The 16,331-nt window shown below is 30.7% G+C and overlaps 1 protein-coding gene across 1 annotated transcript in view; it reads left to right on the top strand.

The window, feature by feature from the left end:
* Window positions 1-475: 475 nt before the first annotated feature.
* Window positions 476-16,331, top strand: part of LOC111706753 (cGMP-specific 3',5'-cyclic phosphodiesterase) — a gene marked incomplete at its 5' end in the record, with an annotated part of 60,545 nt that continues 44,689 nt past the window's right edge. Inside the window, 6 exons of the mRNA XM_023479678.1 lie at window positions 476-508; window positions 6,835-6,942; window positions 9,019-9,098; window positions 9,395-9,417; window positions 10,278-10,373; window positions 10,632-10,715. Of these exons, the coding sequence (XP_023335446.1) occupies window positions 476-508; window positions 6,835-6,942; window positions 9,019-9,098; window positions 9,395-9,417; window positions 10,278-10,373; window positions 10,632-10,715 (424 nt within the window). The remainder of the gene's footprint in view (window positions 509-6,834; window positions 6,943-9,018; window positions 9,099-9,394; window positions 9,418-10,277; window positions 10,374-10,631; window positions 10,716-16,331) is intronic.

The following is a 16,331-nucleotide window of genomic DNA, read 5'->3' as shown; positions in this document are numbered from 1 at the left end:
TTATCAGGGTTCCTTGTCTAATTAAAGTTAACAATAAATATTTAATTTATCAGGGTTCCTTGTCTAACTAACAAGTTGTGTGCATTTATAAGTGTCGGTTAGGTTAGAAAATATTGAATAAAATATACAATAAAAAGTTTGACAGTGCATTATCTAACTATAAGAAGTTGACAAGTTTTATTCATCCAAAATCAAGGAGACTTACATAGAATAACTAATTTTAATTGTAAGATATAAAAAAGAAGCCAAAGGAGAGAAATTAAGTTTTTATAAATATTACATTTTGTAATATATTATAGTGGTATGTTCGATTCACAATGGTACTCTGTAAGCTTTTTAAAAATGAATGAGAAACTCATGTTTTAACTTTAAAATTAAAGTCCCTAAAAATGAATTATTGTTTGAAAAGCATACACAAAATTGTATAAAGTAAACAGTTTATAAAAATTACTGATTAATATTTATTTATTTTAAGGGAAGATGGTGAGAACCAGGTGCAACAGGATAGGTAAAAATAATTTGATGAAAATAATATTTTCATTTTTTCCTAAAGTGCTTCACTTATATTTTCAATTAAAATCTTTTACTTATGCGACATCAAGACAAGTCAAATATGAGATATTTAAAATAAAATTTTTAGATTTTCCACATTTTAGCCACCCTCTCTTCCTCTTGTATGTTGGCACTTATCTTCTTATATGAAAACGATTCTATGGAGAGCATGTATATTTCTCTACAATATTTGTCAAAAATATTCTTAATTCTAAAAAATATATAGATGTTAAAAGAATTTTTATAAGACAACATGTGTCAGGGGTCTGTCTTACACAAACTAACTGGAGCATTTTTTTTATAATAATTTTAGGAATTTTCTGGAAATATTACAGAACGATCAAATAATATTTATATACATATAATTATTATATTTATTACATGGTACACTTGTACAGATTATATAAGAATCAAAGATACATATACTATTAGGAGGCATACTTTACAATTATACAAAATAAGAAAGAATTACAATACAAGTTATGCTAGCTTTGCAATACAGTTTTCCCTGGAATTTTCTCTAAAAAATCAACTCAATTTAGAATATTTGAACCAGGCGCGCTAACAACATACCGAGTTCCAAGTTCAAGTTTGAAACAAATTAGTCCAGGGGTTTACGAGTTATGATCGGAACTCCAAACAAAAACAAAAATCAGTTATAGCACCTTCCCCTCCAATTTCATCTCTCTGTTCTGAAATGGAAATTCTCTTGAAATAAAGTTTCTGATCAAAGTTTATATTTCTAGATATTTGTTAGATAGTTCCAACTCGAGAAATTACAATTAAGATTGTAATGGTCAAAACTTTAACAACTTTTATAATTGGATACTCCATGATTTATAAGCACAATAAATATTAAAAATGTAATTAGAAAAAACATCCACATTAAATCAGCTAATTAAATTTAAAAATATATCGGAAATTATATTTAAAAAGTGGGTCGGTGAAGAAATTTTGAAATGTTAGAATGTTAGTGACCTTCCATTGAAGAATGGTATATCCGATTAACAACAGTACCTTCCGAACTTTTGTCTTGTCCAGAATGAAAAAGATGAAAAATTTATTATTTTCAACAAAAGTTTTTTTCTAGAAAAGTCCCTTGCGGATTTATGGAGCAGAGACAAGGAATGAAATTATCAGAATTCTTTAAGTGAAAAAAAAAAATACTTCTCTTTATTCCTTAACCCTTTCTCTGCTGGGGTACTTGAAAACCAGGATATGCTGGGGGGGTAGGGTCAATTTGACCCCCCCACTCTAAATCCCATGTTTGATGTCCAAATATGACAAATGATACATCATTGGAAAGCTCTTGTGCTCTTCTTTTAGAATCTGCAAGAAAATTTGCAAATTTGCAAAAATTGAATTTTTTATCGCAAAATCCAGTTATATATTAAAAATGTTTGCAAAAAAATTTGTCCAAAAATTGAAAAATTATACATTTTTGAAAAGCCCTTGACCATGCCAATTCAAATATGCAAAAATTTGTGCAAAACTTTAAATAACCTGATTTTAAATCAAGAAAAACTAAAAATGTGCAAATTTACTTAGACAGGTTGTTTGCAAAAAATTTGCAATTTTTTTAGCAAAACTTGTGCAATTCGTTTCCTTATGTCAAAGGCTTTCCAAAAAGCTCAATTTTATCAAAATCTGACAAGTGGAAGTGGGTCAAAACATAGATTTAGTTTGTTACAGGAAAAAGCAGTCATTCAGGCAGTGTGCATGAGGACTCAGGCAGTTAGTATTAAAGTCCAGTTTTAGGCCTAAAGGGAGGGCTTTGGGTATGTAGGAAAAGTCAGAAAATTTCAACAGCCTCAGACCAATACTTTTTGAGTTATGTATAAAAGCAGGAATAGGGTTAATTGGTTACCGTTGTCAATCCGACCACTCTTTCAATGGAGGGTTAGCTGAAATTATGATTACAGTATTTTTAACCCTATAAAGGCTGGGGGAGGTCTGAATCTATGTTATAGCCTGGACACGTGAATTTAACGTTTCTGTCAGAAAGCTGTGACTTTCGATCACAATTTGATCCAATAAACATAATTCTTTTGCATTTTTTCTTTAAACTTTTATTGTCGGCATATGCATTTTGAATGAAGAAGCATCGAAAAAACAAATCCGTAAGTTAAAAGATTGTTGAATTATAGACTAAAGCACGTTTGATTTCAAATAGAAGAAACCGAATGCTGCTCACTCTGGTTAGTTCGGGTTTTGGGGGGGGGGGGGCGTTTGGCGCCCTTTTAGAAAAAGGCCATAGAGAATAAGCAAAGGGTTGAAATGCATGTTCATAGCCCAATTTTTCATGGCCAGCACAAAGAAAAAAAATTAGACCAATAATTTGGGTGCCAGGGAGGGTGCTAGGACAAAAAAAACTACAGGAGGGGGCGCCTAACGCCCACCCCACCCTCCGCTCTGTTTAGTGTTAAGTCCCATATGAATGATGTATCCAGAGCTGAAAACTTTAGAATGGTGGATATCGAAATCAATGCTTGATCTACTCTTGTTATTAATCTCCAGATTAATTGACCGATCGGGATTAAGGATATCCCATTCTAAAGTTTTTGGCTCAGCCCACCTTGTCAAATGCAACTATTGGACCAAGTGGTCATATTATATATTTTTAAGGTACCATGCAATATATGGATCCTTTTTGCCTCACGTGAATGAAGAGATATGTAATTTTTTCTAAATTTTTTGGAGATTTTTCCACGTCTAAACAAAATATAATATTTTAATTTACATAAACTGTAAAATCTATTTAGTTTTATTATTTTTGAGTTTAGAAATCAAATCTAAATTAATGTTTTTGGAATTGTAAATGCGCAACTTCTTGGCAGAAAAATTTGCAATAAATTAGATTGCAACCCTAGGGTTGCAATCTAACATTAAAGCCCTGGTTTTAGGCTTGCAATGTAAATATCAGGGATTCAACGGTGTCATAACTTTCTTAAAAATTGAAGAAAAAAATTATTTTATTAAAAAATAAAATTGATATACTTTTAAAGGGTGGTTCTGGTCAATTAGCCCAGGAAATAACAAAGTATCTGGCGAACCGACCGGATCTTCTCCAGGTTAGATATTTTTTTTTTTAAGTAAAAAAGAGTGAAAACAAATTGTCAGTTACTAATCCGATTTCCCAAAGGCTGGGTTTTAAAAAATTTTTTGAACTTAAACCTCTGATATTTTAAACTCTTTACTCTGGGATCTACAGTCTACTATATCAACAGTTGGAATTAAAAATGGATTAGAAAATGAAAGTTTTAGGGAAGTAATCAGTTCCTTTGTAAATTTTACTATTTCTGGTTCGGCTATGTACCACGTACCACGGTACAATGGTCAGAGTTTATATCAATACAATGAAGATGACTTTAAGTTTTGATTTCTAACAAGTATAGAAGTAAACAATGAGAAGCTGTTAATTTACAGCTTCTTTTTCTTTCTAGGTTTATGTGTATCCATCCTTGTTGAAATTGAAAGTCGTCTTCATTACATACATATATATTTACGACAATGACAGTATCTCACAAATTGCTTTATCTTTAACATATTGTCCGTAAGTGTGATTAGCATTTCTTCCCTCATGATGGACTTTTTAAAAGGAGGTTTTCCAGAAAAATGAAAGGTGTATGCTACGGCAATTGCAATATACGACTTGTATCCTAAAAAAATCAATTTAATTTCAAACATATCATTCAGATATTACAACCTAAAAGTCATCGATTATTTTCTACGCATTTGTATATTGTTAATATTTCATAATATTAGTTTTTTTATACAATGCACTTAAAACGACTTTTTCCACTAGGTGTCTCTGTCCTGTATAATCATTCAAAGCATCGAGAGTTGAGACATCTGGCGGCCAACTATTTTGGCGTTTTAAGTGCATTGTATACAAAACGAATCTTTAATTTTGACTATATACGAATGCGTCGAAAAATAATTGATGATTTTAGGTTGTAATATCTGAATGATTTGTTTCAAATAAAATTGGTTTTTTTTTACGGTGCGAAATGCATTAAAACCTTTAACTTATATTATTATACTTGCAAAGGATTGATTGACAGAACAGGATGAAACCTATTTAAACCTTTAATTTATATTATTCTTCTTGCAAAGGATTGGTAGACAAAACAGGATGAAATGTATTTAAACCTTTTATTTATATTATTCTTCTTGCAAAGGATTGGTTGACAGAACAGGATGAAACGTATTTAAACAAACTGAAAGACAAACTGGGAACAGAAAAAAGGTAACCTATCAAAATCATGATGTTTTTTTTGGGATGAAGATAACAATCAAATCGCTAATATCTGAAATCATGATTGATGAGTTGCAATTGGAACCAATTTAGTATTAAAGGGATTGTAAACGTAACACTTAATAAAAGTGACTTGCAAAGTTGAGGATTTATAATAATATGTAAATTAAGAAATGCATTGAGCTGAAATATCATCATAACTTTTTTAAACAATTTAATTTCAGCCCCTACATCAAATCAAATATCAAATATATATATTTGTCCCAAGCCAAAAACATAGAAAATATCATATTTTAAAACATATTTATAAACTTGAGACATACATAGGTTTTTTGGGGGAAGGGGGAGGCAAAATGGAAAAAAAAAACCAAATTTAATTTGTCTGTTTACAATTAAAAAATTGAAGGTTGGGGTTGGAGTCACCCTCTTTTTATGTAAAGTATCTACACAACCTTGAACTTTAAAAATAAATTTATTCAAACTTAAATCGAAACTGTCTCCATAGAATTAATTAAAATAAAGTTAATCTTTTGGATTTTCCTGAGACCTTAATTTCTAGCAGGGTTTCTTATTGAGCTAAAGCATTTTAACAATATATATTCATTTGTCAGGAATCCTTGTCTAACTAAAGTTAACAATATATATTTATTTATCAGGGTTCCTTGTCTAACTAAAGTTAACAATATATATTCATTTATCAGGGATCCTTGTCTAACAAAAGTTAACAAGTTATTTATATTTACCAGGGTTCCTTGTCTAACTAAAGTTAACAATATTCATTTACCAGGGTTCCTTGTCTAACTATAGTTAACAATATATATTCATTTGTCAGGGATCCTTGTCTAACTAAGGTTAACAATATATATTCATTTGTCAGGGATCCTTGTCTAACTAAGGTTAGCAATATATATTCATTTGTCAGGGATCCTTGTCTAACTAAGGTTAACAATATATATTCATTTGTCAGGGATCCTTGTCTAACTATAGTTAACAATATATATTCATTTGTCAGGGATCTTTGTCTAACTAAAGTTAACAATATATATTCATTTGTCAGGGTTCCTTGTCTAACTAAAGTTAACAATACATATTTATTTATCAGGGTTCCTTGTCTAACTAAAGTTAACAATATATATTTATTTATCAGGGTTCCTTGTCTAACTAAAGTTAACAATACATATTCATTTACCAGGGTTCCTTGTCTAACTAAAGTTAACAATATTCATTTACCAGGGTTCCTTGTTTAACTAAAGTTAACAATATATATTCATTTATCAGGGTTCCTTGTCTAATTAAAGTTAACAATAAATATTTAATTTATCAGGGTTCCTTGTNAAATCAGTTATAGCACCTTTTTAAATATAGATATATTTGATTTTATAAGTGTGCTCACCCAACAAATTTAAATTAAAAATTTCTATAAATTCATTCCGTTAATGCCATTAATAAAATTGAGATCGATATTTTTAGGAAAGAACAGCTTTGGGAAGTTACCACTTGAGAAATTGTCCTTTGGGAAGTCGCTATTGGGAAAATATCTTTATGAAAAATGTATTATTGTGCCTAGCTCTGGAATAATGATAAATACCTCCTCCCCCTTCATCTAACGTTATACTTATCATCCTTTATGTTAAAGAAGATTTACCATTTTAACATAATACTAATGGTATTGCAAGACATCATTAATTACACATGGTTAATATACCATGTAATGTCTCCATTATCTAGTATTTAGTATCCAGTATCAAATATCATTATCCAGTATCCAGTTTCCAGTATCCAGTATGTAGAATTCAGTATGCAGTATCCGGTTTCTTGTTATTAGCAAGTAGTATCCAGTATCTTGGATCTATTATCTATCTTCCTATTTATCTTTCTATAATTTACACAATATCCAGTATCCATTATCCAGTATCCAGTATCCAGTATTTAGTATCTTATAACTATATATCCATCTATCTATTTATTTATCTTTAATTTACAGTATTCAATATCCAGTATCTGATATCTATCTATGTATCCAGGTCCCGGATATTACTGGACCTAATCCTGGATATTAGTAATGAGTTGGATATAAATGTTCTCTGTCACAAGATCTTGATTAATGTAGGAAACCTGACTGGAGCACACAGGTACAATTAATTCAGACTTAATCCTTGACTTAATCTTAAACTTAATCCTAGAGAGGTAACATTAATCCTTGACTTAATCCTTGACTTAATTCTTGACATAATTTTAAACTTAATCCTAAACCTGACAGTAGCAGAAAGGTAGCTATAATTCAGACTTGATGCTTGACTTCATCTAATCTTAGAATAAATTTGGAATATAATCTTAGACTTAATCCTAAAGCCTTCCTCAGACTAAAACTTAGACTTACCTTCCACTTAATCCTAGACTTAATCCTGAATTAATTTTAGACTTAATTAAAAATTTACTTCTGAAATGATGTGAGACATCTAAACCTGAAATGATCCAAGATTTAATCCTAAAATGAAATTTAGCATTAATCCTAAAGTTAATCTCAGACTTAATCCTGCACTTAAGGTTTAAATATTCTTTAAAATCCCTTTTCCTGAATGCTAAATCACAAAATTAATCAAAACTTGATCCTAGAATAGGATTTTCCTTATTTTTTTTTAACACAAAAATATTTCTTTTTTTGCATACGAGGTTATATCCTGATTTATAATTTAATTTAAAGAAAATGCTTAATCTACAATAGACGAAATACATTTAAAACAATATCTTATGCATATGTAGTTCTACATACAGTGCATAATATATTGTACATTGTACAGCTAACAAATTTAGCTGTACAATTCATCTTACATAAAATGCAATAGTACATTTACACTGTAGTCTGTATGCAATGTGTTGTGCAATGGATATATTTCTTAAAATGTACAGTACATACATTTTAGTCTGAATACAATGTGCTGTACAATGTATATTTCTTAGAATGTACAGTGCATACACTTTAGTCTGGATACAATGTGCTGTACAATGTATATTTCCTAAAATGTATAGTACATCCCCCCCCCCAGCATATCCTGGTTTTCAAGTACCCCAGCAGGGATAGGGTTAAAATGTACAGTACATACACTTTAAACTGTATACAATGTGCAATTACAATGTTATTTCTTGAAATGTTTAGAACATATTACAAGTACAGTTTAAACAATTAAGTGTGCTTTTTAGATTAAAACAAACTTAGATAATAACAAAAATAAACACCAAAATCGATATGAAAAACATAGGGGAAACGAACTCAGATCATGAGATGGAAATTATTGCAAATATTCACTTTTAAAAAAAATGTTTAAAGTCAATTATTATTCCTTGAGATTGTTTTTGTCACAAAGATTGTATCATATCATATATGTCTTTCACTGTAGAATGAAAACCAAAGGTCGACTGTAAAGTAGTATACTTGAATTATATTTATCAAACTTTAGGGTCTTAAGCCCTTCAAAATTTAAAATAACACAATACTTTAAATTCGTTTTTTTCCAAATTAAACTTTTCAAACATTTGTGAAAATTGAATTTAAGTAAAAGCTTTATTTCAGAAATTAAAAATGTTTGCTGCAAATGATTTTTTAATTATAACCATTGTAATCTGGCTGTCACTCTCTATTGATTATAGATCAGAGCCCCTTTAATCTTCATGTTTTCTTGGAAATCCCCTTTATGTGAATTGAACCAACGATAATTTTACAATTTGTTCAAGCTTCATTCAACAATAACTTATAAGCATTATCGTTTGCTTTTCTACATCGCTGACCAGTTTACTATATAAATATTTATTTATCCTTTTTTTACTAATATGATGAAAAATATGGATAAATCGAAAAGAAAATAATCACATTGCCTCAAACTCTGCAGAGTTTCTCTAATCCCTTTATTTTTACATTACAACTAAAATGGGTCTCGTTTTGGGTCAGTTTTTAACATTCAACATTTTTCAACGACTTTTCAAGACGAGTGGTAAAATTGCGCTGATATGTCTTTTTTATATCTTTGTCCAATGTATAGAGAACAAAAAGTGCATAATGAAATAACTTATGCAAACTTATTAAAGCCAAAATTAAAATCAATGATTTCCAGGGGTTTTTCAGGCCCCAATGGGTGATAAGCCCCACCCCCCTGCAAACAAAAAAAAATGTAAGCCTACGTCCTTTTTTTAAAAAAAAGATGTTGTTGTAGATGTTCCCTATTCCTGGCCAGAACCTTGAACGGTAACCAGTTTCTTGAAGCAAAGTTATTCGATGTTAATACACAGTCAGGTAATACATATACAGGGTTATCAATTATTAGATATATTACCCTTTTAAATACAGGGTTACCTAGATATATTTCCTTTTTGAATACAGGGTTACCTAGATATATTTCCTTTTTAAATACAGGGTTACCTAGATATATTACCCTTTGAAATACAGTGTTACCTAGATATATTTCCTTTTTGAATACAGGGTTACCTAGATATATTTCCTTTTAAATACAGTGAATGAACTATATTAACTCTTAATTTGTTCACCTAATCTAAATCAAATTGATTTTACTAATTCAATTTTATTTTCAGATTTGGAGGAGTCTATGGTAAAGGTAAGAGTTTATTCTAAAACATAATGTGCAAACTTAAACTACGTATTTACCCACCCTTGATCAGAAAGCTTTTTTTCCTTTTTTAAACTAAAATTCTTTACTGTTGAAGAAAGTTTGGCTTTCAAGTTAATTATAATTGCATTTTCCAAAAGAGTTTATAGTATTTTACAGAACATGAAACCCTAAAAATGTGTTCATTTATCAAGTTGATTGTAAATTAGGACTTTAGATTTTAGGGTGTTAACAGAAGACATTCCTAAAATTTGTAAACTGCCTTTTCCATTAACCATTGTCTAATTTGTAAAGAATAAAGAAAGAAACTTCATACTGTACAAGTTTTTAATAATTATCTTTACGCTACAGCAAGTGCAATGCGCCTGGTGTGGTGATTAGGTGTGTCAGAGCGTCTTTAACAAATAGTTTTTAGGCTACAGCAAGTACAATGCGCCTGGAGTGGTGATTAGGTGTGTCAGAGCGTCTTTAATAAATAGTTTTTAGGCTACAGCAAGTACAATGCGCCTGGAGTTGGGAGTAGGTGTGTCAGGGCGTCTTTACTAAATAGTTTTTAGGCTGCAGCAAGTACTATGCGCCTGGAGTGGGGATTAGGTGTGTCAGGGCGTCTTTACTAAATAGTTTTTAGGCTACAGCAAGTACAATGCGCCTGGATTGGGGAGTAGGTGTGGCAGGGAGTCTTCAATAAACAAATAAATAGTTTTTAGGCTACAGCAAGTACAATGCGCCTGGATTGGGGAGTAGGTGTGGCAGGGCGTCTTTAATAAATAGTTTTAGGTTACAGCAAGTACAATGCGCCTGGAGTGGGGAGTAGGTGTGGCAGGGCGTCTTTAATAAATAATTTTTAGGCTACAGCAAGTACAATGCGCCTGGAGTGGGGAGTAGGTGTGGCAGGGCGTGTGGCCAGCACAAGAAAGCTCATCAACTTAGAAGATGCCTATCAGGTTATTAGACATTTATAACCTTTTTGCTCGGATTTCAAAGAAAATCAAAGTTTTTCTTTTTTCTGATCAGAGAGATTATTATAAATCGATAAAGCATGATTACAACAGTAATCTGATCCCCTATCTCTTTTCTTCAGAGATCGGGACAATTCCATTTTTTTCATCAGTTTTTTGGGGGGAAGGGGGGGAGTTAAGACAATTACCTTAATCCAAAAAAATTGTACTATTTATGCCTTCCAGAATTTGTTTTTTTTTTAGTGTGAATGGTTTGATAAAAGCACAGATGAAAAAACAGGATACAGAACTAAGAGTGTTGCATGTCTACCTATTCTTAACCATCAGGTGAGCAGAGAACACGCACAAACTATATTCGTAATTAGACTTTCGAAACCTTAGTAGTGTTTTAATGTTTAAGTGACACTTCTCAGGCCGCCATTTTTATTTTTTTATTGTAAAGCTCTAAATTTCGTGCATTTTTCTGTTAACATAAATGGATTTCTAAAACTCAAAAGCAGAAAACATATTTTCAATTTCTACCCGATAAACCTTATCTGGGATCATTTGCCACAAAAAATTGTTGTTCTTGATGCGTATTGGAAAAATACACTCAGACGTTTTTTTATATTGTAAAAATGATACTTGTGGTAAAATTTATTTTTGTGGAAAAATTTTAAATATGTCGTAAAACTTCAATTTTTTGTGAATTGTTTTGTACATTTTGATTTTCTACTTGTACAATATAATCAGACATGGCATGATTTTGAACTTTATTGCCCCTGCATTATAAAACAGTAATGGCTGTTTACTGATTATAAAAAAATCCAATACTCAAACGTAGCAACTTAAATATTTTAATGGTAGACATTCACTTTGATTCTGGAGTTTTTAAAGTTGTTTTTTTACTGTTAAAAACTATTTATCTGTGACATATCACTATTCACTATAGCTTATCATTACATTACAAAGTGAGAAACAAACAAAAACTAAAAATTTGTTATGTGACCTTCTTTTCCCATTCTAAATTGAATTTCGCCCGGCCCACTCCAACATTCGACCACATATAAAATAATATTTTATTTATAATATTGTAATAATATAGTTTGAAAAATTAACCTGATCAAAGTTTTACAAGATCTGAGAAAATAGTTCCCTGAAGATATATAAAGTGTTGGCAATAAAGTGGAAATGTTTTGATTAGAAACAAACAGGACTATATACACTAGCCAATGATAACAAACTCTAGATGTATATACATATATATACATATATGTAAATATATATCCATATATGAGTATATAAATATATATTTCAGTTTTCAAACTTTACATTTTATTCAAAACAAATTATACTAAACATAATGTTTCTCAATAGTGTCTCAATAGTCAAAACTCCTTTGAACAACAAAAATTCCAAGATTTTTTCATAACATATCATAACGATCTTCAGCTATCAATGCCTCAACTAGGACACAATCTCATAAACTATCAATGCCTCAACTAGGACACAATCTCGTAAACTATCAATGCCTCAACTAGGACACAATCTCGGAAACTATCAATGCCTCAACTAGGACACAATCTTGTAAACTATCAATGCCTCAACTAGGACACAATCTCGTAAACTATCAATGCCTCAACTAGGACACAATCTCGGAAACTATCAATGCCTCAACTAGGACACAATCTTGTAAACTATCAATGCCTCAACTAGGACACAATCTCGTAAACTATCATTGCCTTAACTAGGACACAATCTTGTAAAATATCAATGGCTTAACTAGAACACAACCTTGTCCTATCAATGCCTCAACTAGGACACAATCTTGTAAACTATCAATTCCTCAACTAGGACACAATCTTGTAAACTATCAATGCCTCAACTAGGACACAATCTCGTAAACTATCAATGCCTCAACTAGGACACCATCTTGTAAACTATCAATTCCTCAACTAGGACACAATCTTGTAAACTATCAATGCCTCAACTAGGACACAATCTATACACTATCAATGCCTCAACTAGGACACAATCTTGAGCTATTAATTCCTCAACTAGGACACAATCTTGTAAACTATCAATGCCTCAACTAGGACACAATCTCATACACTATCAATGCCTCAACTAGGACACAATCTTGAGCTATTAATTCCTCAACTAGGACATGGTCTTGTAAACTTTCAATGTCTCAACTAGGACACAATCTTGAGCTATCAATTCCTCAACTAGGACACAATCTTGAGCTATCAATTCCTCAACTAGGACATGGTCTTGTAAACAATCCATGCCTGAACTAGGACATGATCCTCACGACTACATTGGAATGGACTATCAATGTCTTAACTAGGACACAATCCTCACGACTACTTTGGCATTGTCTATCAATGTCTTAACTAGGACACAATCTTCACGACTACTTTGGCATTGTCTATCAATGTCTTAACTAGGACACAATCCTCACGACTACTTTGGCATTGTCTATCAATGTCTTAACTAGGACACAATCCTCACGACTACTTTGGCATTGTCTATCAATGTCTTAACTAGGACACAATCTTCATGACTACTTTGATGTGGACTATCAATGTCTCAACTAGGACACCATCTTCACGACTACTTTGACGTGGACTATCAATAACTCAACTAGGACACAATCTTCACAACTACTCCTGTGTGGACAATCAATTTCTCAACTAGAACATGATCCTCAACCTGTTTATCAAAAAGGGGAATGGTTACGGTTAGGTCAAATACATTAGTTACTATATCAACTAATGTATTTGAGAATTATGTATTACAATTTCAAGTTAATAGACCTATTCCAATTCCTATGCCATTATCTACATCACATGATTAACACAATCATGTTACATATTTACCGCACAGTTATAGTTTAATGTACGTATTTGTAAGCTTAGCGGGGATAGATATACCATAGTTAAGCTATCTCCAAACATGTTTACAGTGTAGTTTAAGTTGAACGTACATATTTAAAGGATTAACATGGATCAATATAAACATAGTTAATCTAATTGCAATGCATGTTTTAATCATATTACGTAGCTCATGTTTATTATTTATAGGTATTACTCTGAAGTAAAAAAACACATTAATTAACAGAATCTTGATATAAGAACAAATGTTCTCGCAATATTTCGCCTGACAAATGTATTCCTAAAGGTTTGAGGTCAAAAACCTTAGTGTCTTGCCAACTTGTTACAACAGCTAATTCATTGGATGTCTTAATTGTGAAAAAAATCAAACATTTTTGAAAAGTTCTACAAACCATTTCAAAGAGAAATTCTAATTTTTCAAATATGGTTGGCATTTGAGAAGAACTTAGAATTATCATAATCCCTTTGAAGTAGTTTGTGCAAAATTTCTTTGCAAAAGTTGTGCAATCTGCTTCTTTTCTGTCATGAGCTAAGAGCTAAAAAAAAGTTAAAGTGAATCATGCGGACAAACATTTCTTTTGGCAAAGAATACATTGGTATTCAGGCAGATTGCCTGAAATATCGGGCAGTTCTTTTTAAATTCCAATAGTAGGCAAGATAGGAACTAGTTTTGAACTGGTTTGTACAATAACAAAGGAATGAATGCTTGTTTCAATCACTGACATTTTCTAATCCCAACACATTTTTAATCTAATCGTGGAACCTTTTAAAATGTCTATTTTTTAATTTTTTAATCCAGCAAAATTTACATTTTCACTATAGATTCAGTAGAAGTAAATTTTTCCATTAACTGATAGCACAAATTGAAGGATTCATAACTCTGATTGGATAATGAGATAGATAAAAAGATAGATGTTACTGCCATACTATTTCAAATGGTTCAGAACAGACAACAAACACATGTCTAAACCCTGATTGGATCACGCGCTAATGACTCGGCATAGAGGAGTGTCTCACAGCCATAAATATTGACATTACGTTGCAACGATAAAGATTCAAAAGTATAAAAATCAGTTGTTACTAAAAACGTCTCTAAGAATTTTATAATTTCCTGAAAATTACAGAAAATATTTCCCTCCAAATTCGAATAAAAAGATTAAAGAAAAAAGAACTCAAATTCCTTATTATGGTGGTCATTTAGAATCTCGTCCTAATGGTATGAAATCTGATAAATATAATACTTACAATATTTATTATTATGTCGTTGTAATAGATAATCGTTTACATATATTATGCATTATAATATACTGCATTAAACATTATATAGAGATAGAGAAATTATTCAAATAATAAATCATTTCCTTGCATGTAGACTCGGGCTTTGTTGGAGGGGAGATGGGGTTGTCTTCTATATATATATATTTATTTATTATTCAATCAAAAAACAGATTTACATTTAATTATACATATATATATATATGTATATGCATTTTCGAAAAGCATCTTTACAATTTCTTTTCAAATATCATCTCTTTAAACGACATTTAACCAAAAAAAAATTATTCGTCTATTTGTATCCTTGTTTTTTATATATATATTTACAATTTTTCTATATTTTTCTGTATTTTTCTAAATATAAATATTTACAATTTTTCTATACTGTTCTGCATTTTTCTATGTATATATATATATATATACAATTTTTCTATATTTTTCTGTAATTTCTAAATATTTTAAAGAAAGTTTTTTTCCTACATCTTTGCAATCTTATATAGTGTAAACCTTTCATATTTCAAACTTAGACTATTTGATCTACCAAAATTCATAGTTTACCACAAACTCTGATTTTTAGATTCTTAAATCTTTGCAACCCAATGTCGTAGATCTTAGAAATTTCAAACTATGAATTCTGTTAGATCTAATTATAATCTATGTTTGAAATATAAAAAGTTTACACAATCAGGTTGCAAAGATAAAGGGATTTGAAAACTAGAGTTTGTGGCAAAGATGTAGTTCCTTTGTTTCTATTTTTCTATATTTGAAAGGTTTGAGGCCGGATAGCAGTGGTTGGATAGAATAAGGTTGTAAAATGGATGATACTGCCAATATCAAGGTTAGCTTGAATTTCAATAATTTATCATGTTGGTCTGAATTCAACAGGAAGAAAGTTTTGAGGGATTAATACATTTCAAAACAAGCTGGTGGATTCTTTTCTCAATTCTAATCTTTTAGGGAAAATAAAAACTCAAGAATGGGTACACATTTCTAACGATGCACTTAAAACGACTTTATTCCGCTAGGTGTCTCTGCCACATATTCATTTAAAGCATCGAGAGCAGAGACATTTGGCGGCCAATTATTTCGGCTTTTTAAGCGCATTGTATACAAAAGGAATATAACATATAATGAAAGAATAACTATATACGAATGCGTCAAAAAATCATCGATGAGTAGGTTTTAATATCTGAATGATTTGCTTGAAATTAAATTGATTTTTTTACGATTCGAGTCCTATATTGCAACTTTCTGAATTTGGGTGGACGCTACGTTCTTCAGTACAAGTCGTTTTTAACAATTTTCTCCTTATAGACCCAACAGATAGAAGTAAGATTAGTATTGCAATCAAAAACGATTATTTTTCGCCGTATACCCCATTTAATTTTTCGCAAACACTCCCTTTAAAGCTACTGGCGAAAATATTTTTGCTTTTTAACAACAAATAATTCATGTAAAATTATACAATATTATGGATCTCTACTATATTTGAAATAACACAAGTCTAAAATTATAATTATTGTATTTCAAATATATTTTCATATTATTGTAACCTATTAATTGTGCAGTGTAAACAGACCCATTTTGCTTAACAGATAGAAGTAATTGATTAGTATAGCGATCAAAAACGATTATTTTTTGCCGTACACCCCATTCAATTTTTCGCAAACACTCCCTTTAAAGCTACTGGCGAAACTATTTTTGCTTTTTAACAACAAATAATTCACGTAAAATTATACAATATTATGGATCTTTACCATATTTGAAATAACAAAAAGTCTAAAATAATAAT

Source organism: Eurytemora carolleeae, unplaced genomic scaffold, assembly GCF_000591075.1.
Source record: "Eurytemora carolleeae unplaced genomic scaffold, Eaff_2.0 scaffold716, whole genome shotgun sequence".
Taxonomy (NCBI): Eukaryota; Metazoa; Arthropoda; class Copepoda; order Calanoida; family Temoridae; genus Eurytemora; species Eurytemora carolleeae.
This window is presented reverse-complemented; position numbering and strand designations above follow the sequence as displayed.